The 26,635-nt window shown below is 41.7% G+C and overlaps 1 protein-coding gene across 2 annotated transcripts in view; it reads left to right on the plus strand.

Annotated features, from left to right (window-relative positions):
- Ranbp17 (RAN binding protein 17) overlaps positions 1-26,635 on the plus strand; it is a 341,764-nt gene that overhangs the window by 298,518 nt on the left and 16,611 nt on the right. For both annotated transcript variants that reach the window (XM_037200543.1, XM_037200544.1), the window contains one exon: positions 10,114-10,280. In XM_037200543.1, coding sequence (XP_037056438.1) covers positions 10,114-10,280 — 167 coding nt within the window. The remainder of the gene's footprint in view (positions 1-10,113; positions 10,281-26,635) is intronic.

A 26,635-nucleotide genomic window follows, 5' to 3' on the forward strand; every position in this document is an offset into this window, starting at 1 on the left:
CCTTACAGCAAAGCCTGTACCTTCTTCATGATGTTATTCATAAGGCTGTTTTCTTCTGCTTCTTCCAATTTTTGATGTTCAGGTCTAGATGTTGTGGAGGCCTAGGTTCTGGTGATGCTGTATTGCTCTTTATTTTGTTGTGTGTAGTTCTGCCTTGACGTCTGCCCATCTCCTTGTGGTTCGTTCTTGGTCTTATCAGCTCATTTGGTTCAGACAGAGCTGACAGATTCAGGAAGTCTCTATCTCTTGTCAAGATGGGAGCTCTCTTGTCCAAATGGGAAGTCCAGGGCAGGATGGGAGCTTTTGTCCAGACAGGAAGTCCAGGGCAGGATGGGTGCTCTTATCCAGAAGGGAAGTCGGGGGCAGGATGAAATTATGGTATTCCTTTGAATTTACCTTTTTTATTACCATAAAATGACCCTCATGATCTGTGGTAATATTTTTTTTCTCTGAAAATTCTGTCTGATAATATCTGGGGTTTTCTAATTACATGTATTTATTTGGGAGTGAGGTACGTGTGCCATAGTGTTTATGTGGAGGTCAGAGGACAACATTCAGGAATCAGTTCTCTCCTTTGACTAAGGAGGTCTCAGGAATCAAACTCAGGTCATCAAGCTTGGCAGCAAGCACCTTTACCCACTGAGCCATCTCACCACCCCAGAATCTTTTCATCGTTTTATAAAAAATGTCTTTATATTTAAAATTGATTATTTCTAGAGCACACGCACTTATTTCTGCTCTGTCAGAAACTTGATACCTTAAAACATAATGTATTCCCTTACCCTTTTTAGACCTTACATGTCTGGCCTGGGTCCGAGTTAAAATCAGGATGTCAGCACGGATTCGTGTCTTGAGAAAGATAGGTGTCTATAGTCCTAGTCTGTGGCCCAGTGTCCCCATCATCAAAAGCAGCAGCGTTGTGCCTCTAAGAATTCTATAAAGACATCTTTTGGCTGACATCTTTTCTTCTCTTCCAGTTCTAAGGACCCTTGGGCTTACAGTGGGCCTCCCATGAATAATAGCAGCCTTAATTCCCCACTGTGAAGCCTCTCTGTTCACAGTTTCTGGGAATGAGGCCATAGAGGTTCTCCAACATGCAGAGATAGCAGGGATTAGATTGTGTAGCAAAGCTGACTTTTTCTGCCCTTTCAATAGAGTTCCAGGTGTGTGGTGTAACTCCCCGTGTATTTTGGGTCTGAGTCTGCACTGCTCATGTGTGTGTTTTCCCACCTGATCTTTGTTCTTACTTGCCTTTTTCTTCCATCTTTTGTTTAGACTGAAGCCTATACTTGTTTTAATTTGTTGGGTTTAGATCAGTAGAGGGTGTTTTTGGTTGATCTGTTGTTTGGTTAGTTGTTTTTTCAGACAACAATGTATAATCCATTCTGGCCTTGAACTTACCCTCTTCCTGCCCTTGCCTCTGAGTAGCTGGGATTGTAGGCATGCTACAACTTGCTCAGCTCTAATTAAATATTTCAAATGAGCCATCTTCTATCCCCCATGCGTTTATCAGCATGCCTTTATTTTTTTATTGGTGTTCTATGTGTTTAAAATGGGCATCTTTAAATAATCTTATCAAAGTTTACTTTTTGTTTGTTTTGGTTTTCGAGACAGTCTCCTCTGTAACTCTGGCTGGCTTCAACTCACAGAGCTCTGCCTGCTTCTGCCTCCCTAGCACTGGATTAAAGGCCTGCGCCATCAGGCCGCACCTACTGCGTACTTTGAAAGAGCCGCAGTCTGTGTGTCCGTTTACAGCCCTAACTCCAGTCATACATGTGCTCGAAGCCTCTCGGTAGCCTGCAGCTCAGCTGTGCCCTTCTCTCCCTTCTTCTTCGTTCTCAGTCATTTCTATAGTGCTGTATAGTGTCAAGTTCACGGATTTGTTTCTACAGTGTTTAATCTATCAATGTACTTTTTATTCAGATATTATAGTTTTATTCTCTAGAAATCCCATTTCTTTACATGGATGTACACACGATAGGGTATCACTTTGTTGCCTGCACTGACCATGAGCTCTTGGTCTCCAGCAATCCCCCTGCCTCAGCCTCCTGAATAGCTAATACTACAAGCTGAATTGTTGCAGCAACCTCTGGTCTTCTCTTTATCTTCCACTCTCTCCTCAAGCGCCTGCTTTCCTTTACTTGGATGTTATTATAAGAACTCATTTTAGATCTTTGTCTCCTAAAGTCATGTCTACATTGTTTTCTAATGATTTATTTTTAAGAATCAGATATTTTCCTTATGTATGCCTTGATTTTTTTTTATTGGATATCAGATATTGTGAACTTTATTTTGTATAGTGTTTGATTAAAATTTTGGATTTTGTTCTTTTAGTTGAGTGACTTTGGGGTTAATTTCATTCATTTCAGCTGAGGAAGAGCATTGATTTTGAGTTGTTGAGTCCCGTATAAGGGATAGCACTTTGGGGACACTGCAGTGTGTTAGAAGCGTCTTCAGGAGCTATTCTGGCCCTTTGTGATAATTAGGAATCTTTTGGCCTCCAGCTTTCAGCTTTGGTGAGTTTCTTCTCATGTTTGCAAGGAAGACACCAGAGAGACTCCCTGACAGCTCTCTCTAATTGTCCCCTTTGTGATTCCACTCTCTGGTACTTCATACACAATTGTAGCTGCCTCGGTCTTCTTCCATAGCTCAGTCTGTTACTCTCAACTCAACGAGACCCCTTGGCTGTATTTGGGTCGCCCTTGCTGTCCTGCTGTCTACTGCTTTGGGCAGTGTGCTCCAGCAATGGTAGGTATTACCCTGTTCATTTCCCTCCTCTCTGGTTTAATATTCCTATACTTCTTGTTGTGCAGTAATTGAAAACTGTGTTTCATATATTTTGTCCTGTTTCTGGTTGTTTATGGCAAGAGGGGAAATCCTCATAGCAGTTAATCCTTCGTGGGAAGAAGCAGGAGTCTTGTCTTGTGTTATTACAGTTTAGCTTGACATTCTGTTATCTTACATCATAGTAACATTATGGGTTTTGAATCAGTTGCACGCAGACGTTAGTCTCAAAGTCTAATATTCGTCAGGCCTGTGATCTGCATTTCAGCAAGGCTCCCAAGAGGCTCAACAAAACAGCATTATAAAGGGTGCCGAACATCAAGTCCCAAACATTAGTCAACTCCATATCACTAATACACTGTGTACACAGTGACAATGGACACACACTCTGTGCCTGATTCTGTCATAGGGGCTCTTGTGTTCACTCATCTCATTCTCATGAACATCTTTTATACCAAAAGTCGGCAAAGTGTTCTAGAACCATTGTTTGTCCTCATTTCCTGCTGGAGCATAAGCTTCTCAGGGGCAGGAGTAGTGTTTTGTTTTTTATGTTTTCTTTATTCTTTGAAAATCTCATACAATATGTTTTGATCATATTATTATACTTCCCCCCAAGTCTTCCCAGATCCTCCACCCCTCCCTACCCACCCAACTTCATGTTCTTTCTCTTTTACAAAATCACACCACACACACACACACACACACACACACACACACACACACACACACACTACTCCTAACATGAGGGCTGCAATGGAGTGTGGTTGATGTACCAATATCACTCCATTGAAGAAAACCAATTTTCCCTCTCCAGCAGCTGCCAGTTGTGAATAGCTTCTTGGTGAGCAAGGGACTTTGTGCCATTTCCCTCCTCCACGACATGAGTTTTGTCTGCCTTCATTCAGCTTGTGCCACCCTTGTGCATGCTGTCATGAGTTCATATGTGTATCTGTTGTTCCCAGACACCATCTCCCCTTCTCCCCTTCTCCCCTTCTTCTGCATAGATCTCTGAGCTTTGAGGAGGTTGTGTGATAATGACATCCCGTTTAGGACTGAGCAGTCCAAAGTCTCTCACTCTCTGCACACTGTCCAGTTGTGGGTCCCTGTATTAATTACCATCTACAGCAAGAACAAGCTTCTCTGATGAGGACTGAGTGCTACACTGATCTGTGGGTATAGAAATGTGTCGTTAGGTGTCATTTTATTGCTATGTTCATTTCCCAGACTAATAATAGATTTTCCCCTTAGCCCATGACCATCTCAGGTTCTCCCTCATTAACTATTTCAGGTATAAATTCCATCTCATGGAGCAGTCCTGAAATCCAGTTTTTAAAAGTAGTTGAATATTCTTACAGCACTCATACCACATTGCGCCAGTGAGCCTTTCTTACAAGCAGATCATTATTGTAGTTCAAAGAGTTCATAGATGGGGGAGCTTGGGGATTACTTTTCTCCTCTGATGGCATGCACAAAGCTTTCCAATACCATGAACACTAGCCAGTAGAGAGAAAGCTTCCAGTTGAGCACCAGCTAGATTTCTAACAAGGATTTCAGAATTCCCATAACAGATGTCTCTTTGTTCTATGCCATAAGTATGTGGTATCTTCAGTAATGTGAAGTGTCTTACCGTCAAGCTGTGGAATGTAGCCAATAGCATTAGGAATACCCAACAATATTTGGGGAAGGGTATCTACTGGACCCCTTTGGCCAATAAGGGAGCAGGGTCTTGATCACTACTTTATTTCCAGGTCCTGTATAGCAAGTGCTTGCTAAATACTTACTGAAAGAATTAATTAGGTAATATTTTCAGTATATAGATGAGTACAGTATTGCTCAGAAAGTTACATTTAGAGTCTTTCCTGTTTCTCGTCATCACACCTCCCTGCTACATCTACCTGATAAAGGTTGCAGCTTTGACAGCTGGGTACCTGGTAGAAGAGGTTATCCTTGTATTTAGGTTTTGCCTTCAACTTCTTATATTATTGCAGCTTAGCTGGCTGACCAGTGAGTTAGACCCTGTGTCTTCAATAAAGATTGAATGTTGAAAGTAGCCACTTGGATTTTTCCTCTCTTGGTATGATACACAAGCAAAGATCTTTTACAAGTATGGAGCAAGCCCCAGGCTTACAAAAAGCAGCTCTTAAGGATTCTCAACTCATTTCTTGAATAATGAGCGCTCATACAAATGCTACATACCTCGGCAGTACTGAGAGAAATAAGACATGAAGCTTGTATTTTAATGGTGAGTGATAAACAATAAGTGAAGAAACACTCAGACAAGAAAATGAGGTAGTAATTCCTGAAGCAGTGATGAGAGAAGGTCGTGGAGACGAGCTGTGTGGTGTGGACACAGTCCAGGCAGGAGTAGAGGACAGCACACAGTGCTAAACAGAGAACGGCCGGGCTGCTGGACCGAGGGTGGCTGAGTAGCATGAGTACTTGCCTAGGGAAAGTGAGGGCAAACAAAACGTTAAATCAGCAACACATGACCGGACCTGTTTATTATCAATAAAATGTATGTGAATGCCAAGTTATGTATGTCGCCATTTGTAACATTCTTGAATGGAACGTTCAGTATTGATAGACTATTACTAGTGAAACATTGAAGAAATGCTTTAGAGTTCTTTCCCACCACAAATAGTGCTAAAGGGAGAAGACAACTGTGAACTAGTTTAATAGATAGGGCTTTGTGTTGAAGGGATTGAAAGTTTGGGAAAGGCTTAGAAAATGAAAAAGGGGAAATACCCTATGGGGAGGGAGCACTGTCACAGTCTGTCATGCTTCGTGTCCTAGTGAAGCTTCACATAGTGAAGCATGCATGGACTGCATGCTGTGGAGGTGAAATCAGTCTGCTTGCCTGTTTCTACAGCCCGTCCTCCCCAGTGATCCTTTTCTTGGAAATTGCCTTTCAGATTTATGTCTTCCCACTACCTTCATCCTTGCTTGTGCTATGATGAGTTTTGAGCTGAAGCCAGATTTCAACTGGGCCCCATTATCATCTTCCTGACTCTATTGTGCTCCTCTTGTACACAGTTAACTTTTCAGAGCAGCTTTCCATAGTGGGTCTTAGTAAACAGGGCAGCTATTAATGATGTGTGTGCTTCCTGTGGTGAGCACTTGGCTATCTCAGTGCCAAACAGTGAGTTGCTGGAGAGGACAGAGTGCCCAATGGTGTCACAACACTTGTCTGACTCACAGATGGAATCCTTTCCAAATTACCCTAAAAACCAAGAAGTGGCATAAAAGTTAAAAAGCCATGGTGTCTGCGCATTCTTTGGAAGTCATTCTTTGAGCCTCACATAATAGCCTCCTCTACAGATAAAAAGAGGTAATGCTAATTAATGTGCTGTCTTCAGCCCTAGTCATCCTGTTTTGACCAAATGCCCACAATCCTTAGAATTCCACACACTTAAAATTACCTGGAAATAACATTTATCCTTTTCAAAGCCCCAACCATAAATCAACCATAATGGAAACCCTCACTTTTATTGCAAAGCTGTGTACTCCAACCTTTGAGTCTAAAGTGTTTACCTGGCTTTTCTGCAGCTGACTCAGTGGATTAGACCCTTTTAATGCAACTTGCATGGCAGTGTGGTCACCAAATTATATGAAGACTTTAAATTTTGTGCATGATTGATAGCATATTGCTCTCTACTTAAATCTGTTTACTTTCGTCATCAAGGCTTCAAATGTAGAAAAATGAAGGCGAAAAAGCAAGGAAAACAACTCAAGAAATGAGTATTTGGTTCCTGGGCTGCCTCCCAAGTTAGCAGGGAACAGGGTTTCTTCCTACAGAGCAGCCTTGGGTGTGGGGCTTAATGAGGAGTGAGTTAACCAGGTCATATGTTCCATAGTTTTGAGAAGCCAGGGAATGCTCCTTTCTTAAAATATTCCTTCCAGTGGTGGTGGCGCACACCTTTAATCCCAGCACTTGGGAGGCAGAGGCAGGCAAATCTTTGTGAGTTCAAGGCCAGCCTGGTCTACAAAGTAAGTTCCAGAACAGCCAGGGCTACACAGAGAAACTCCGTCTCCAAAAACAGAAACAAACAACAAAAGGTGTCTTATCCCAGTGTTCTCCAAAACTACTGTCCATACCTGTCTTTGGACCTTCGTTCAACCTCTCATTGCTCGGGATCCTGTATGGGCTTCCATCACTCTGTCCGTGTCTCAGAAGCCCACAGACCTCCTCCTTTCTACTTCCAGGGCTTTTTCAAGCTGGAGTGTTATTTCACTGCTAAGTATTACTAAGCATGGGTCATACCTGCTCTTGAATATTCTCTCAGGTTAGTTTAGCTCCCCATTCTTGAAGTCACTGTTTTGCCTCTGATCTATCAGATGTTCGTGTCTCAAACATAAGATGGATAAGAAGCTGTTTCTCAGTTCACCCCACCCCATCCACCCTGCTGCCTTTCTTTTTGTTTGTTTTGTTTAGTTTGACTTGGGTTTTGGTTTTTCGAGAAAAGAGCTCATATAGCCTAGGTCGGTCAAACTGCTGATCCTCCTGCCTCCACTGCCCAAGTATAGGCTATTTTAGTTGCCATTTTCATTTCTCTTAGTAGTCAAAAATGGCCAGGGGTGTGTCAACATGTCATCATTAACCAAAAAATATGGGTGGTATCATTCTAACCATATTATGATTCTAAATCACTGAAATGGGATCAACTAGGGAATTTCGGGGTTTTAGCCTCCTCTCCCCTCCCCCCCTCCCTTTCATTCTTGGCTGCACAACAAGTCAGAAGACAGCCAGGGGTATTGCAAGACCCTGTCTCCATCGAAAACAAAGACCTTCAAGAGTTGATCATTTTAGTGTACAAAGGAAATTAGAAATGGTTGCATAGCAATTACTTGCTTAGAAAACTTTCAATAACATCTCTGTTGACTTTCAAATTAAATGTATCTCCACCCATTTTTGGATGCTCTCATGTAGGAACCCATCCTACTTTGTTAACCTTCTTTCATGAATCCCCTACACATTCTTGCATGCAAGCCAAAGTCTGATCCTCCAAAATGCATCGTCCTGTTTACTGTGAGTGACAGCCCAGGAGTAACGGCGTTTGAGTTCCGACTGTGGGGTTGTTGGTTGGTTTGGTTTGGTTTCATGGGTGCCAAGGATCGAACATCCAGGGCCTCATGTAATATAGAAGTACTCTGCCACAGAGCCAGCACCACCCCCATTATTTTAAAAACATTTGATGCTTGTATATATTTTTACTTAATACTTGGTTTTAACGTAGTTATTGACAGTGCACATTCATGGTTCAATTCTTTATTTACTGTCCAACCTGATCTTAGAGTGCCCTTGAACAGGTCACTTAAATCTCTAAGCTTCACCTGTAAAATGAGAATAACTATTACAGGACTGATAAAGGTTAAAAACAAGGACAGTGATGGTGCCACTGTGGTGATATTATGTTCCCCAAAATATTATGCACCCTAATAAACTTAACTGGGGTCAAAAAACAGAACAGCCACTAGATACAGAGACCAGAAAATGGTGGCACTCACACCTTTAATCCTAGCCTTCTGGAGACAAAGATCCATCCGGATCTCTGTGAGGTCAAAGCTACACTGGAAACAGCCAGGCATGGTGATTCATGGCTTTAATCCCAGGAAGTGATGGCAGAAAGCAGAAAGGTTTTTAAGGTGTGAGGACCAGGAACTAGAGCTGGTTAAGCTTTTAGGCTTCTAGCAACAGTTTAGCTGAGATCCATTTGGATGAGGATTCAGAGGCTTCCATTCTGAGGAAACAGGATCAGCTGAGGAATTGGAGAAGTGAGGTGGCTGTGGCTTGTTCTGCTTCTCTGATCTTCCAGCATTCACTCCAATACCTGGCATCAGGCTTGTTTTTATTAATAAGAACTTTTAAGATTTGTGCTACAGCACCACACACTTTTAATCCCAGCACTCAGGAGGCAGAGGCAGGCAGATCTCCATGTGTTCGAGTCCAGCCTGGTCTACAGAGCGAGTTCCAGGACAGCTAAGACTGTTACACAGAGAAACCCTGTCAAAAAAAAATAAAAAAAAGGTTAAAAACAATAATCCATATAAGACATTTAATGCTATCACTAACATGTGATAAGCCCTTCGTACATTTCAGCTATTTACTGATGAAGTCCTTTTTCTCATTCAACTCTGCAGAATAGTTTACAAATGATGAGGGAAGTAAAATAGCACTTCCAAAGTAACAGTACAAGAGGGAAAGATGGGATTTGAAACCAGAGCTGTCCAGCTCTAAAATCCAGGGTTCCCTCCATGTTCTCAACTCTTGTTATTCTCTACCTGAAAATCTTCCTCCTTGTATCACACAGAAATAACCTTTCCAAGCTAGCTCAGGCCATGTCCTTCACCAACTCATTTTGACCACCATTAAAACATGATCTTTCCCTCAAAACGCAGCGATTAGGGCTGGCTCGGTTGATGAAGTCCTGCTGAGTGCAGGTCCCAGCTCCCCTCTGAGAAGCCAGGCATGGTACACATCACTGAAATCCATCTTGGGAAGGTGGGTGTAGAGAGATCCCTGGGCTTTGCTAACAGTAAGCTTCAGGTTCAGTGGAAGATCTTGCCCCGAAAACGAGTTAGCATATGATTAAGACATTGGACATCAACCTCAGCCTCCATGCGCGCGCGCACGCGCACACACACACACACACACACACACACACACACACACCAGCAGCAGCAGCAGCAGCAGCAGCAGCATGTGACTGTGTGACTTCTTCCTATATCGTTTTTATACTGCGGTGACCTCTGTGGAAAGGCATGAGCTCTTTGACACCAGGGCAGGGTTTACACCTATCTCCCCTTTGGAGCCATTTCCCTGAAGTACTTTTCACTAAGTAGATGCTTGACAACCAGTCAAAGTGAACAGAGCTTGTTCAAGTCCCAAATGGGGAGTTCTGTCCAGTTTAGACCAGGAGTCATTTTCTTGCTAGTGTTTCTCTATGCCAGACCCTCTAATAGACACAGGGCTTAAAGAAAAAAGCCAAACCCCTTCTCTCAAGGATTTAGAGTTTCACTGAAGTGCTTTGAAATCCTAACTTTTTTTTTTTTTTTTTTTTTTTTTTTTTTTTTTTTTTTTTTTTTTTTTTTTTTTTTTTTGGTTTTTCGAGACAGGGTTTCTCTGTGTAGCTTTGCGCCTTTCCTGGGACTCACTTGGTAGCCCAGGCTGGCCTTGAACTCACAGAGATTCGCCTGGCTCTGCCTCCCGAGTGCTGGGATTAAAGGCGTGCGCCACCACCGCCCGGCTTGAAATCCTAACTTTTTAATGGAGACAATAATCAAATGAACAAACAGATCAGTAATGGGAATGAATTGTTATTGTTTGTCCAGATACAGTCGTCTCCTCCAGCTGCTGTACGAGTTTAGACTACATGGTCACCTACCTCTTCAAGCACCTAGCAAAAGAGGGCAAGAAGCCACTTCAATGCAGGGAGTCTGTGCAGGCTGGTCAGAGACTGTTACACTTTATGCAACGAAACCCGGATGTGCTGCAGCAGGTAACCTGTTTCCCAGGAGCTGTTCTGGCCCCTGAACTTACATAAATGTTTGTCAAGATGTTTAGCAGTGACTCCCTTTGATACTTTCCCTGACAGCGCAGAGTACACTGGCTTCAGTGTTACCCGTCCATAAAAATCCCAATGCTGTTCATGGCACTGCAGAATGCAGAAGGATAGTTCTCCTGAGGCCTGAGGAAAGTGGATCAGAACTCAGACTTCCTCTGGGGACCCCTTGGGCAGCTCTCAAGTGTGCAGTAAGGACATGGCTGCTGGGGCAGTCGTGTCCGAGCTCCTGCTCCGTGCAGACACCTTGCCAGGAGCTGTCAATTCATGAAAGTGTGATTAGCAGTTGTTCCAGCGTAAGGTTGCAAGTCACATGGTTCAGACCATAGCCAGTGTTCCAAACAGTCAATTAATACGTGAGAATGCAGCAATTTGTTTTCAGTTGTGTTTTTAAAAAAAGATTTATTTTTTCATGTATTTTATGTATATGAGTGCCCTGTCGGCATGTACACCTGCATGCCAGAAGTGGGAATTAGATCGCATCATAAATGGTTGTGAGCCACCATGTGGTTGCTGGGAATTGAACTCAGGACCTCTAGAAGAACAACCAATGCTCTTAACTGCTGAGCCATCTCTCCAGTCCCTAGTTGTGTTTTCTAACTGGCCAACACAGGCTAAGTCCAAGTTTATAATTGTTTTAAGTAACTCACTTCTGCCAATCTGAGAAATAACATACATAAGAAATGAAGGTATATGCCAGGAATATTCCAAAGAGAATAAAGCCATTTTACCGATAGACCATCACTATGATTGATGTTTGTACTTCCACAAAATTTGGGAAACATATGTATACCCTTTTTGGTTTTCTTTTGCTCAGGTATATCCATAATAGTCTGACTTGCAAAAGTCAATACCCCACTGACTGTATTGTCATTAGTGAACAATGTCTTCTGAGTCAGTAGACTGTCTCATTGCACATGAACATGATCAGAATGGAATGGGAAGTCAGTAGAAGAGGTTTCCTTCCTGAATATAATGGTTTTACTAGGATCAAAATGAAATTATAAAAGTCTTATTTGTAGTGACATTTCAGTGTACTAGTTGCACTCCAAGAACAAATGGCATGAGTGTAATTCGTTCATATTTTGAGTAACTAGCAAAGGACTAATTACTACAGACCGAAAACTATTTGCTGTGATCCTGAAACTACTCACTAGTTGGTAATGTTAAAAAAAAAATAAAATAAGAGAACTCATTGAGCATCTGGTCAGTGTGATTTCTAGCTCATCCATGAGTATCTGTTACCTTCAGTGATGGCATGCTCCAAGTCAGTGAGCCTCAGTCTTCTCCATGCATAGAAAGAACATGAGGGTTGTAGCATACTTAAACCTGTACCAGTAGTGACTGGCTTTTGGTGGGGCTAGAGATGTAGAACTTTTAAAGATCTGAATGGTCTGTTTCATTTATTGTGTGCAAAATGCAAGAACAACTTAATATTTGTAAAGATATAATTAATCAGTTATGTGACAGTTCTATTAACATAGTAATAATAGAGACTGATGCAGAGGGGAGGACTATTAAAGAAGTCTTATTTGGACTCCACAACAGCCTAGAAATGTGGTAGGCATCATTCCCAGTTTTACAGATCAATATTCTAGGTGCCTCAAGATTCACTAGAAAGTAATAGAATTGGAATTTGAACCAAGGTCTCTTTAGCTCCAAAGCCCACGTCCTTAAAACTCAAGCCACTGTTTCTCAAGGTATCTCAGAGTCACCTGGGTGCCTGTGCAAAATACACATTCTGTCATGGTTAGGATGCACTTCTCTCAATCACTTCTTCCTGCAAGTCACTGCTGGACAGGTGGGAGTACACTGCAGCCCTGTGTGTTTTGATGGAGAAGGCTAAGGACCACTGACGTATAGCATGTCATCATTGAAAATAACAAATATTCATGGCCCTGCCTACCATGACAAAGGACAAGTCTACCACCAAGTCATTCATGCTAGCAGTCAGTCATCATCACAGTATTGTCCCATCAGCTTTGAGCAGTCACTTCTAAGTTGGTTGAAATTTTTAGTAAAAATTAGTAGGCTACAAGCTAGTAATAAGATCGTGCAGGAGATGACCCAGTGTATCTTTACTCAGAATCAACATGAGTTTGTTGGTTTAAGTCATTTCTGTGTGTTAATAAGACTTGGTAATCTTGCACTTTACAGCATATGACTAAGTAGTGATATATCTTTATTAAGCAGTGGAATACATTCTATTTATTTGGGATGTAAGCTTTCAGATAACATTTTAAATATTAATGACTGGTCTCTGGTAGTCAGCATAAATATGATTTGCATTAGCACTAGGTTGTATCATCTTGAGTGCCTCTGATGTCAACTGTGGGGTATAGTAATATCTGACATCATCTCCTTAGGTCACTGACAACTTTGACCTCTATTCTTATGCACAGTTTCTGTCGTCTCAAAAGCTCTTTTGAATTGATTTGAAATTTTGACTCTTCCCTTTATGAGGCAGTAAAATTGATAATTATTCAGATGGGAGCTGAGCACTGAGTGAAAAATCAATTCCACCCGCTCTCTGCTGCGTATAAAATTACTTCTGAGTCTGCTGGACTGAACGGATGGCCAGAGTAAAAGCAGCAGGCAGGAGCAGTGGGAAGAATTAGCCGGACAGAGCTAATAGCCTGAAGGGATGGACCTGGAAAAGAGGGAGTGGGCCAGTTGGGGGTTATTATGAGCAGGGATGGGCCATTGATCATCTGTTTACATCAGCTTTCCAGGACCTTATAAATCAGCCCTGAAAGAGTGGCAGAGCCAAGATTCAGACTCTTACCAGAGGGACTTGTATTAGATTATTCTCATTTTCACACTCAGATGAAAAGTGAGCCATTGATTATTCATTGGTTGCCCATTAAATGATGTTTTTATAGATGATTTGCCTATCACAGAAGGTAATGAACAAGGTTGCTGCTTCATAACTCGAGGTTTCAGTTTTCAAGGCATCTGTGTCGTTAAGTAATGCCTAACCCTATTAAGAGGAATGGGTTACAAATTGCTTAACAGTGCTGAAAAACTAGACCCTAATGACTAATTGTGCCTGGAGTTTAGAGAGGGCTTGTCAGCTCTTTAAACTAAACTGATGCAATGATACTGCAATTATTTACTGGTTTGAACTGTTTTCCTCCCACCCTGGACATATTTGGCTAGAAGCGTAATTGCATGGGGAGTGTCAGTTCCAAACTGCAAACGTGATCTCAAGCTTCCACAGAAAAAGAATGACCCTGGGTGAAGGGTTCGCAGCACCTTCTCAGGCCTTGTCACTTGTGTGCCGCCTCTCACCTGGAAGTGCATTTATTATGACCTGTCATGTGACTATAGATCTTCCACAGTTTGTGAACAGATGTAACTATGCAAGGACTAAAATTTATCCCATGTGAAGAGTCGTTGAATTTAAGTGAGTCTGTTTGAGGTGAGAATTGCTGCCCCTCAAGTATTCCTTCAACTTAACATCTGAGAACAACCCAGTTTGCATAAATTAAGGGAGAAGAATTCCTCAAGTATTTTTATGTCACTAGGAGAATGAACTAAAAACTTAAAAAGAGATGATCAGCAGGAGCAGTGGTCGGATTGCTAATCACCACTGATTAGTAATGGGTGAGAGTGATCTGCTGCAGGAATTTGGAGACAGTGTTTATATATGATTTTTTTTCCGGTTTCGTTACTGGACATGTTATATATTTACATTCATAACCAGGAGATCAGCATTCATTCAGATACATGAAAAGACAAAAGCTGTACCCAAATTAGATGAAGGTTTGCAGAATCGAGAGGCCATTTTAGAGACATGATGAATTCTTTTTGTAATGATAAGGGCACTGATGCGAAACTGCATCAGAACCTCCTTGAATGTTCTAGAGAGAGTAGCATCTTGTGCAGAAAAAGAGCAGTACCTATAGACTGCCTCTGTCACTGAGTGGATTGAGCAGTTAGTGTGTTGATGAGGTGGTTGCAGTCTTAGTCATGTCCAAACACAGTGCATAGGAGAACTAGAGTGACTCTTACCTGGTTGAGTCTAGCTAGCTATTTGGCTCAAGTCAGCTCTACTAAAAATGCAGAGAAATTCTAATTAAGACTTTCTCTTCCTCTCTTCTTTTTTATTTTATTTATTTATTTGTTTGTTTGGTAGCATGCCATTTAACTAGAAATTGTAAAGAGCTGTCAGGAGCTATAAGAATCATACTTCAGTATGAACATAAGCTAAAAGAACATTCACCCTTTTCCTCAATCAGTCAGTCAATCAATGAAAATTGCTTTTGTATAGTGCTCTTCATGACATGCATCCCAAAGTGAATTACAGCAAAAGGGAAATCATCTGCTCTTTTTTCATCTCTGTGTTTAGACTGAAATGATATTGCTCAACATTTTGACATACTACACAAGACATCTTTCATACTTAAGATTCCGTTCCTTAATACTAAATAGCAGAAAATGCCAACACATACTTAACTGATGTTGAAGCTTTGGCCTATGGAACCTTAGCAGAAACACTTAAGCAAATGAAATAGATTTCTTATTTAACTCTTTAAAAATAATTAGCCATATTTTTTAATATTAATGAATGTAGAGTTTTCTCAGAGCTCATTCAGCTCCTCTCCGTGCCCACTTTTCCTGTCCTCGTAGTTTTAGTAAGCTCCTATGCTTTTGACCTCATCTTCATCCTCGCCTTCATCCTGCATCTTTCTTTCCTTGCTCCTGGCTCTGAGAAAACTCTACAAATGAAATAATTTCTCATGATCCTTACATTGAAAAGGGGACCCTCCATTTGACCAGCTAGTTTGGGATGGTTGATTTACAACTGTGTTACTGGAAACATGGCTGTGGACTGGTACCAGAACAGGCAGAAAGAACATTCATAACTGGCCAAATGACTCAGAGGAAGCTAAGGGTGTGTCATTAGACACAGAGAATGGGAAAGAGGCACTCAGATGTTGTGATAGTTGTTTCTCATATGTTGCCATACTCTCAGTCCTCTTCACAGAAATCCATGCATACACTGTGTTCTTTCTGGTAAGATGTGAGACCTCACTGTATGCAGGTACTGCCCTCAGTTCATGTGTCCACAGTGTTGGACATAATCATCAGGTATCTCTGGGAGGGGAGTTAGCAGTATCATTTCATGGATGCAGAAACTGAGGCAGAAAAAGGTCTAGTCTCAGCCCTCTATTTTGTCTTTTTCCCCTTTTTGTATATATTGGTTGTACCTAGTAATGGGTTTCATCATGACATTTTCATACACTTATATAATGTGTTTTCATCATGTTGCCCTCCATTACTTTCCTCTCCCACACCCACTGCTCCCCTTTCTGAAGAACTAAAAAAAAATTTTTTTAAAGATTTATTTATTATGTATACAGTGTTCTGTCTACATGCATGCTTGCAGGCCAGAAGAGGGCACAAGATCTCATTAGGGATGGTTGTGAGCCACCATGTGGTTGCTGGGAATTGAACTCAGGACCTCTGGAAGAACAACCAGTGCTCTTAACCGCTGAGCCATCTCTCCAGCCCCGAAGAACTAAAATTTTAATGCAAGTCTGTTTAACTCCAAAGTTCATGTACTCACCCACAAAGCTATCTGCTCCCTCATTTGGTGGCTTCTAATCTAAGGAAGTATGTTTTGAAAACTAATAATAATGCCGGTGGTGATGCCGGCGGTGGCGGCGGCGGTGGCGGCGCCGCACACCTTTAATCCCAGCACTCGGGAGGCAGAGGCAGGCGGATCTCTGTGAGTTCGAGGTCAGCCTGGGCTACCAAGTGAGTTCCAGGAAAGGCGCAAAGCTACACAGAGAAACCCTGTCTTGAAAAACCAAAAAAAAGAAAAGAAAAGAAAAGAAAACTAATAATAAGGCAAGTTGAACATTGTGAGTTCCACTGGGTCATTGCAAGGTAGAATGATTTAGAATGCTCATCCTTTAAAAAAAAAAATAAGTATACGTGTGTGCGCGCGCGCACGCGCGCGCATGATGCAATGCCTGTGGAGGCCAAAAGAGTGCATTGGATCCCTTAGAGCTGAAGGATAGGTGGCCGTGAGCCACCTGACATGGGTGCTAGGAACACAATTCAGGTAGCCCCCTCTCATGTCTGAGACAGAGCTGAGCTTCCCCTCCCTTGTGTTGTACACCCAACCCTACTTACTAATTCTGTAGGTAGGTGATGAGGATGCAACATTTGGAAGGACAGTTCCTTGAGGAAATCGGAGTCTGATTACCTCATGATGTTCTTTGTGAGTTTTCCCTAGTCATCTTTGAAGTTGTTTTTGAAGTTTCCTTTTTTTCCCTTAATCTTTTTTATTTTTATGCATATAGGCATTTTTGCCTTCATATATGCCTGTGTACCACTTGCATGCCTGGTGCCCGTGGAGGCCAGAAGAAGGTATGAGATTCCCTGGAATTGGGGTTACAGAAGGTTGTAAGCTGCCAGGTGGATGTTGGGAATCAAACCTGGAACCTCTGAAAGAGCAGTCAATGATCTTGACCACTGAGCATCTCTCCAGCCCACTGTGTGGTGTTCCCTTTAACCTGGTGTCTCTAGGAGACTATCCAGACAGCAACTGCTCACAAAGGTAAATGTGCTATGTAACATTCCTTTACCCCATCACATCTCTGTCTCATCCTTAATCTCAAATTGATTCAATATGGAATGCCAGTTTCACTTCTTACTGGTAAAGTCTTTCTTCTCAAGGAACCTTTTACCAGTGATACTACTAGCCATTTTTTTTTATATAATTTAATCTAATTTTACATATTAGCCACGGATTCCCCTGTCCTCCCCCCAACCAATCCTTCATTCCCATCTCCTCCCAGGTGGAGCTCCGGGAGTCCAATCGGTGAGAAAGAGGAGGGATTGTATGAGCAAGAATTGTTGAGACCATGATTAGAAAAAGCACAGGGACAAATAGCCAAACTAGTGGAACCACTAGCCATTTTTAAGCTCTGGATCTAATACCTGGTTGCTTTGAGCCTCTATATGCCTTTCCTGACCATTACCAAGTGTATTAGTCAGATTTCTCTAGATCAGTGGTTCCCAACCTGTGGGTCACAACCTCTTTGGAGGTACCCTAAAACCATTGGAAACCATGGATATTTACATACAATTCATAACAAAAGCAAAATTACAATTATGAAGTAGCAACAAAAATAATTTTATGGTTGGAGATCACCACAACATGAAGGATTATATTAAAGGGCAGCAGCATTAGGAAGGTTGAGAACTGTTGCTCTAGAGGAACATGACTGATAGAATGAATCTATGTACATGAAAAGAGGATCTATTAGAATAGCTTATAGACTGTGGTCTGGCTGGCTCAACAATAGCTGTCTCCCTGCAGAAAGGCCCAGAATCCAATAGTTCTTCAGTCTGTGAGGCTGAATATCTCAGCAGGTCTGTAACACATGTTGAAACCCCAAAGAAGGAATGTCACAGCAGTGAGAGAGATGAACATTCCAGTGAGAATGAGGGCAGGCAAGCAAAAAGCAAGTTTCCTTCTTCCATGTCCTTTTATACAGGCTGCCAGCAAAAGGTTGTTGCCCAGATCTATGGCAGGTCTTCAGGCCTCAAATGATCCAGTCAAGAAAAATCCCTAACAGATATGTCCAGCTGTTTGGGTTTTAGTTGATCCAGATGTGCTGTTTGACAAGGTTAGCCATCACTTCAAGTATCACAAGCTAGGGTACCTCTCAGCCCAAGCAGGAAATATTAATGAAGACAGGAAAGAAACCTACAGTTGAGAATACATCTGTCTAAAGGGGGTGGCCTCACCACATCTCCAAAACACAGCCAACCATTGTCTTGCTAGACACATCAGAATTTTATTTTATTTATTTTTGGTTTTTCGAGACAAAGTTTCTCTGTTTAGCCCTGGCTAGCCCTGGAACTCGTTCTGTAGACCAGGCTGGCCTTAAACTCATAAGAGATCCACCTGCCTCTGCCTCCCAGGTGCTGGGACTAAAGGCGTGTGCTACTACTGCCTGGCTCAGACACATTGAAATGTGTCCTAAAGTAATTCAGAATTTGAATTTTTTTTAATGTTGCCCACTGACTACAAATTAAAAACAAAACAACAACAACAAAAACCTCAGAACAGAAAGCGGGGCCATGTGTGTGAGTGTGGAGTATGTGACCCTCAGGAGTTCCAAGGCTGAGAGCTCCAGTGTGGGGCTCCCTGTTGCTCATAGCTCCAACCTGTAGCACTACTTTTGCTGGCATTTTTATTCGATTTTTGAAGTATATTTTGTTTGTTGTTTTTTAATATAGTTATTTTGGTTTTCTTTATCTTCTTATTTTGCTTTTTTGTTATTTTAAAAATAACCAGGTTTGTTTGTTTGTTTGTTTGTTTGAGGCAAAAGTCAAGAATCTCTCTCTCTCTTTCTCTTTCTTCTGTGTGTGTGTGTGTGTGTGTGAGAGAGAGAGAGAGAGAGAGAGAGAGAGAGAGAGAGAGAGAGATAACTAACTGCTAAGGATGAAGTAAAAATAAGTAAGGCCAGGTCTAAACCTGTCTAGGTAACAACAAGGCAGTGAAAGTATGAAAGTCCACAGGGCGGCTGGAGAGACGCTCTGAGTTTAAGAGTGCTGGCTGTTCTTCCAGAGGACCTAGGTTTAAGTCTTAGTAGGCACATGGCTGCTCACAACCATCAGGAACTCTGATTCCAGAGGCTCTTCTAGCCTCTGTGAACACTGAATGTACATGTCACACAGACACATATGTAGGCAAAACACCTGTGTACATAGACTAATAAAATAATTATTTCAGTCCAAGAGAGAGTAAACCTCTTAAGAGTGAAAAAGTCGGGCTGGGAGATGGCTCAGTGAGTAAAATGTTTGTCTTGCCTCCTACTTGTTACCCAGCACTGGAAGAGAAGGACAGGTAGGCCCCTGGGGCTCACTGTCCAGCCATCCTAGCCTGTTTGGCCGGTTCCAAGCCAGTGAAAGACCCTGTCTCAAAAGCAGGCTAGTGGGCTGGAGAGATGGCTCAGAGGTTAAGAGCACTGACCGCTCTTCCAGAGGTCCTGAGTTCAATTCCCAGCAACCACATGGTGGCTCACAACCATCTGTAATCAGATCTGGTGCCCTCTTCTGGCCTGCAGTCATACATGCTGTATACATAATAAAAAAATAAATCTTTAAAAAAAAAAAAAGCAGGCTAGTTAACACCTGAGTAATAATACCCAAAGTTGACCTCTGGCTTATGACACAGATGCATGCATGCACACATACACAGAAAGCATTGTGACCAAAGACAAGTTTTTAAAGCCCATGTTTTTAATTTTGAAAATAGAAAAATAAGGGGCCCGTGAGATGGCTGGGGGGGGGGGGGAGGTGCTTATGATCATGACTGTTCTTTCATCCCTGGGACCCACGTGGTGGAGGAAAGAACCAGCTTCCACAGATTGTCTTCTGATCTTCACACATGTGCTATGGTGTGCATGGATGGATGGATGGATGGATGGATGGATGGATGGATGGATGGATGGATGGGTAGTTTTATTAAAGTGATATTTTAGAACAAATCATGTGTTCTTTTAGAAGAATGGCTATTGTCTTAATCTTTTTCTTAAGTGTGTCTGCTACTTTGATTTTTGTTGTAGGTAGATTTGTTGGATAACAATTGGAGCTGCGACATAGACGTCATATTAATGTAACTTATATAATGCATTTTTATGGTGTACCTCATTTCCTCTCAAAGATCTCCTACATCTTGGCATTTGTCCAGGCCTCTCAGCACAGTCTGATTCCTTGCAGTGGTCTGTGGATATCTCTAAAGTAAATACCCAAAATATTAATTTTCAAAATATTGTCTATAGACATGATTTTAGCTCTACACCTATTGTGGTCATACACTACTATGATAGAATAAGCCAGATGGTAATGCTAAAATTATATCTCAATATAAAATAGCCCTTCTAAAACTCCAGGAAAAATGTCTAGTCTACACATGGATCAGAAGGAAAAAAAAAAAAAAAAAGCTCTGCCAGTATTGTTCAAGTTACCAGAACAGAAAGGATTTCCACCTCATGAGGACATGTGTTCTCACCTCTAAGCACAGTGGAAGGATACAATCCATTGATAGCATAACTTGCCTTATTAATTGAAAGGATGGAATCCACCAGATGTAGCCCAAGCCAGCAGAGAGTTGGGTGACTAAGCAACAGCAAAGAGACCATATTGAGCGAGCCAGAATCCAGTCTCCAAGTCATTTATTTCAGCCAGTGACAGTACATGTAAACTCCTGTGCCTCTGCAGTGATTGATGGTTTAATATCATATATAATTTTTTTAATGAAGGAAAACCATTTAAATATGTTACCATTTGCACTGGTATTCTCCTATGTACATAACTGCATTTAATCATTATGGGGATTGTTTTTATACTTGTGTAATTTGTATCCACGAAATAACTGTCAAAACCATCTCATGCTGTTGCTGGAAATGGTACAATGTGCTTCATACTCAAATAGATTCATTCTTCCCTGCACATAATTAAGAGTGTTGGAGCTTTCACTGCACCACATAGGAATTCCGTGTTTACATTTCAGAGAATGAAAAATAAGCCACAATGTGTTTGCAGGTTCTTCTTTTCTGAGGCAATGATATTTAAGTGCCTTAGTTTTGTACCAGTATATGATTTGAAGAGTTTGATTTTAAGACTTTTAATATTAAAATACATAATAAAATTTTATTATCTAATTACAAGAGGGTTTAGCCTCTTATTAAAGTTGCTAAATCAGGCCTATATTAGCATTATAATGGCACAGTTTGACATGGAATACTCAAAAGTCAAGTTCAAAAGGGGGGTTGAGTTGTTGGGGAGGGGTCTTTTTGCCTTACCCCTCCTCACACAAAATAACAAGGATGAAATGCATGTGTGGAAGCAAACAAGGAGCAATTTGGGATGCTGGAGAAGGAGTAGAGGTGTCAGCCCAGGATGGTACCCTTAGGCAAGGCAGCTGGTATATGTAGCCTTTTGTTTATCTGCTACTGGTTTATGTAGCCTTTAGGCCGCCACCAGAAACAATCACTCCTACAGGGTCAGCTGCTGGTCAGAAGCAAAGTAAGAAAAGATTTTGCTTCCAAACACAGCAGCCATAATTTCTGTACAGCTGGCACCTGCTACTGGTGCACAGCGTGAAGGTGAAAGGTCAAAGAGGCAGTTGTTCAAAACTCAAGAATGGCTTAAAGGGACTTGTAGATTAATCTGCTTTATTAACTTCTGTATATTAGATAACTATTGCTGTGAATGACAGTACATCTTTTTGAATAAGTCACATCTCTTTCTCTTTTAAATTAGCTTTTGAGTAATGAATATTAAATAGAAAGCATTTCAAGAGTAATTAAATGAAAGCAGAATGATGTCATTTTACAGTTTTGTTTGTGTGTTTATAGAATAGGGGAATTATGCTTTCCAAGAATTATGCTTCTTTTCAGTCCTTTTTAAAAAAGGAAGGAAGGAAAAAGAAAAACAGTCAGATTTCATAAAGAACTGGAATAAACAGGACAGCCCCGTGTCCATTAGCCTTTGTCTTCAAACTGAGGAAAGATGATGGCTCTTGTGCCGTAGCATGAAGTCATTGGGTGCCGGTGGCTGGCTTTGACATTCCCAGGGGCTCCAAATGTTTTCTTTATGAATTAAAGTGACTGCAATCTGTCATCGTTCTTTTATCTACAGTTTAGCACAGTCAGTTCTGCTATCAGTCTACAGCAAATGTTCACAGAATAGTAAAGGAGTTGTGAAAAGTCAACAACAGACATTTCTTTTCTTTCACACTCATATAGAGCGGATAGAGAATGCTTTGTAAGGGGAAACATGTGGCTTTATACAGACTTAGCCCAGTAATAATTAGACAAGCTCTATAATAGTCTCTCACCCTATTCTGGCAAATGAGATGGTTTTTATCCTCTTCATTGGTTGTGATGTGCATAATTGGCTATCTGTAAACTAAAACAGAAAGAACTCGGTAACTGTATCCTTTTTTAAACCTCTGCAAAAAATAAGTCACTGTAGAGACTTTCCATAGGTTAAGTACTGATACAAACTCTGGAAAGGTTTTAAACAAACTCTTCAAAAGGGATAGCTTTGTCTGTTGACTGACAGTGATTTTTCATCTTTGTTGTTTGTTTTAAGGCTTCTCATAAAATGAAAGTACTGTGGAGAACAAGTGTGTTTTGTGATAAGAGAGCACAAATAGCAGCGTTCATATATATTTCACAAAGAAAACTGTGCACCAAGTTTTTATACGAGTGTGATCTTCCCGCTCTGAGCAATGTTTCTCTGAAATACAAAGGTTGCACCCAAAACTACCTTACTCCACGGTTCACTGCCCAAAGTAGAGCCTTCTGATCTCTGCTTGAGGACCTGGCCTTGTTATCACCCTACCAGAACCCGGTTGTTCTGTGTGCTTGCTGGGACTAAGAAGTCATTGTGAAAGGAGCATCTCAGACTCATCAGATTCTGTGCTGAGTGTGAGACAGACACACACAAATGCTGGCGTGTGTATTGAAATGTGGGTTTGCAAACATGCTTCTGTTTAAACCTCTTAACACTGAAGTACTTGTATGACCATTTTATAGTCTAAATGTTGGTGTTGGAACTCTGTGAAGTATCTGCAGCTAATAAACAGCAGAGCTTGTGCTCTCATCCTGGAAACACAGCACGGTCCCCAAATGTTTGTTTGTTTGTCTGGTGTTTTTGTTTTTTGAGACAGTTTATCTCTGTGGCCCTGACTATTGTGGACCTCACTCTGTAGACCAAGCTTACCAGGAACTTACAGAGATCTGCCTGCCTCTGCCTCCTGAGTGCTGGAATTAAAGGTATGAGTCATAAAGTATCAATACTTGGCTCAATCTGTGTTACTTATCTTCTTTACTGGGTTTGGTGGTTTTGTTTGCATTGCTGGAATCAAACCCAGAGTGTAGCTGGAAGTTTTCCTGTGTCCCACCCAGTCCCACAGCCACTCGGCCCCAAGTAAACACACAGAGGCTTATATTAGTTACAAAATGTAGGACCTAATGGCTCAGGCTTCTCGATAGCTAGCTCTTACAACTTAACTCAGTCCATTTCTATTAATCTGTGCATTGTCACGTGGCTTCGTGGCATTACCTGTTCTCTCACATCTTGCTTCTCCTGGTGGCAGCTCACGGTGTCTCCTGACCAGTTTAAATGTACGGCCTAACTTTATTCTGCCTTGCCATGAGCCGAACAACTTTATTTATTAACTAATGAGAGCCACGTGTATTTGCAGCATACAGAAAGACCTCCCAAGACCTCCCATAGCACCAGAGCCTCATATGTGCTAAGCAAGTTCTCTACTACTGAGCTCCATCCCCAGTTCTTCCTTCATAGATTTAAAATCCAGCACTTAGATGATAGTCAACCTTTAAGTCTCACATAGGTTGAACACTTAGGAAAAAGCCAAAGCACCCATTCCTTGCCATGTGCTTAGAGCAGTAGCTGGTCTGCAAGGAGAGAAGGAAGCAGGTACTCTAAGAGGGTCTCAAATGAAAGGCCAAACAGTTGTGGTGGAAGGACAGCGATGGAGAGAAATCTCAGTGGATGCCTTGTCTTATCTAGAGAGGCCTGACTTTTTTACCTAGTTGGAAAGCAATACATTGTAGACCTGAGATCTTTTAAATCTCTCTCTATTCTCACATGTTAAACTTTCTTGACTTAGATAGATACTAATGGAATGCAAGAAATCCACAGAGTCTATTTAATGAGCAAGGGAGTTTATTAGGAGGTAACTCACTATAGGACAGGTATTTATTGTAGGATCCAGGAAAGCTGAGCTATGTCCCACACTGATCTTCTTCCAAGATGTTCCTGGTCAGTCCCAGCATCCAAAACCACGAGGGAGGGAAGAGAGTGTGTGCCCATCTGAGCATCCCAGGTCTTAAGGGTCCCAGGCGGCCACGCCCCAGGGGCATGTACTTCAAGGTCATAGGCAGGTGTAACAGTTACAGCTGCCTCACTAGGAGCAGTTCTTCAAGGTCATAGCTAGAACAGCTCCCCACTACACCTATGAGGACCCAATGAGCCAATGACTATAGACTCACCTAATACAAGATATTCAGCCAATAATGTGACTTCATATTTGATGCACAGCTACCACTAACCTTGGTTTGATGTTACTGCTTGCCCTTGAGAAAACACCTGCTATTTATAAACATCCTTTCTATGTGAGTCTAAGCCTGAGACTTTGTTGCTGGAGGGCTTCTCTCCAGGTTCCCCAAGCCCCGCAGTCCCACAATCCACTTATAAAATAATCACTCAGACGCTTATATCACTTAGAAACTGTATGGCCGTGGCAGGCTTCTTGTTAACTGTTCTTTTATCTTAAATTAACCCATTTTTATAAATCTATACCTTGCCACGTGGCTGGTGGCTTACCGGCGTCTTTACATGCTGCTTCTCCTGGCGGTGGCTGCAGTGTCTCTCTCCCCTTCTTCCTGTTTCCCCAATTCTCCTCTCTCTTTGTCCCGCCTATACTTCCTGCCTGGTCACTGGCCATCAGTGTTTTATTTATATAGAGTAATATCCACAGCAAGACTTCTTTTTTTTTAAGATTTATTTATTTATTATGTATACAGAAGAGGGTGCCAGATCTCATTACAGATGGTTGTGAGCCACCATGTGGGTGCTGGGAATTGAACTCAGGACCTCTGGAAGAGCAGTTGGTGCTCTTAACCTCTGAGCCATCTCTCCAGCCCCAGCCTGAGACTTCTTTTATAAGACCGTTTTATTTTGAAGCCTATGACATCAGGCAGATTATCAAGGTCTGCAGGTGTATCTGTATGCTTTCTGTGATAATAAGCATTCTCAAAGTCACACTGGAATGAGTGAAGGGATAAGATGGTATATGTTTGATTCTTGGCCCAACATGCTTCTTCCTTATTCCTCCTCCATATTTTAGGCATCTCTTTGTAGTAGCAAGAATTAATATAAATACTGTAGCAACTCTTCTCACTAATACACTACTGTCGCATCTAAAATCTATTGGAATCTCATAGCAACAGTAATGGGTGTGGATTCTTTAAACCTGAAAGTATCGGCACACCAAAAGTAAACTTTGGGAGAAATGTGCAGAAACTCGGACTTGAAATAACTTGTTCAAAGTTGCACAGCCCTAGTGGTACCTGATGCCGTGGTGATGTATCTGTGTCTCCACACAGGTTCGTGTCATTAGAAACTTGGTTCCAGAGTGGTGATAATGAAAGAAGGCCTTAGATCATCTGACCCGTGAAGCAGTTTGGGGGAAGTCTGGTCTTCCCTCTCTGCTTTCTGCTTGAGCTGTGATCCCTCCTCTGGGTGTGCCTGCTAAGTGGCACCATCCACCATTAGGCTTTCTTCAGAGGCTGGACCAGTAGAACCCAGTCTAGGGATAAAAACCTCCAAAACAAAAAGTTAAATAAGCCCCTTTTCTTTATAAGTAAGTTTCCTTAAGTATTTTATTAAAATGATGGATATAAATCAGTGGTTCTCAACCTGTGGCTCTCAACTCCTCTTGGGGGTCAAACAACCCTTTCACAGGGTCACCTATAAGACCATCAGAAAACACAGAGATTTACATTACAATTCATAGCAATAGCAAAATTACAGTTATAAAGTAACAACGAAAATAGTTTTATGGTTGAAGGACTATATTAAAGGGTCGCAGTATTAGGAAAGTTAAGGACCACTGGTCTAGATAATAGGTAGAATTGCTTGTCCCTAGATCTCATCCAGTTTTGACCACACAAAAGCTTCCCAGGCCCTTAACCTACCATTCCTTCCCAGCATTTCTTCTTACCCTTGTCCAAAGGAGACAGATGAGATTTTTCCTGCCTTTATTTCTCTGGGTGGCAGTGTGAAAAGGAATGAGAAGCCTTGGAGTTTCTTGAAGGAAAGCAGAGTTGTGGGAATGTGAGGGTTGACCCAGTGGTGACATACTTGTTTTTCAAAGATTACTGGTTTTCAGACACTTGCAAGTTTTTCTGTGATTCCCAAAGTGTATCACTTCACAATCATTTGCTTGGTAACTCTGAGGCAGTTCAACCAGAAGCAGCCATTGATGGAGCCAAGTTCATAATAGTACATAAAGGAAGGCTTGTTTGTCTGCAGTCTGCCCACCTTTCATGAGTTAATCTTGTCCCATGTGCTCATGCAACCCATAAGAACTCTTGCCATGAATTCTGTATGCCTTGTCATGCTTGGGGGATATACTGGGTGGTCTTGGGCTCCTGAAATTCCATCTTTATGTAATGCCTTTCTTTGAAAATGCTCTATTTAATGAGGACTTGCATACCATGTGTCCT

The sequence above is a fragment of the Peromyscus leucopus genome, chromosome 8b (assembly GCF_004664715.2).
Source record: "Peromyscus leucopus breed LL Stock chromosome 8b, UCI_PerLeu_2.1, whole genome shotgun sequence".
NCBI classification, from domain to species: Eukaryota; Metazoa; Chordata; class Mammalia; order Rodentia; family Cricetidae; genus Peromyscus; species Peromyscus leucopus.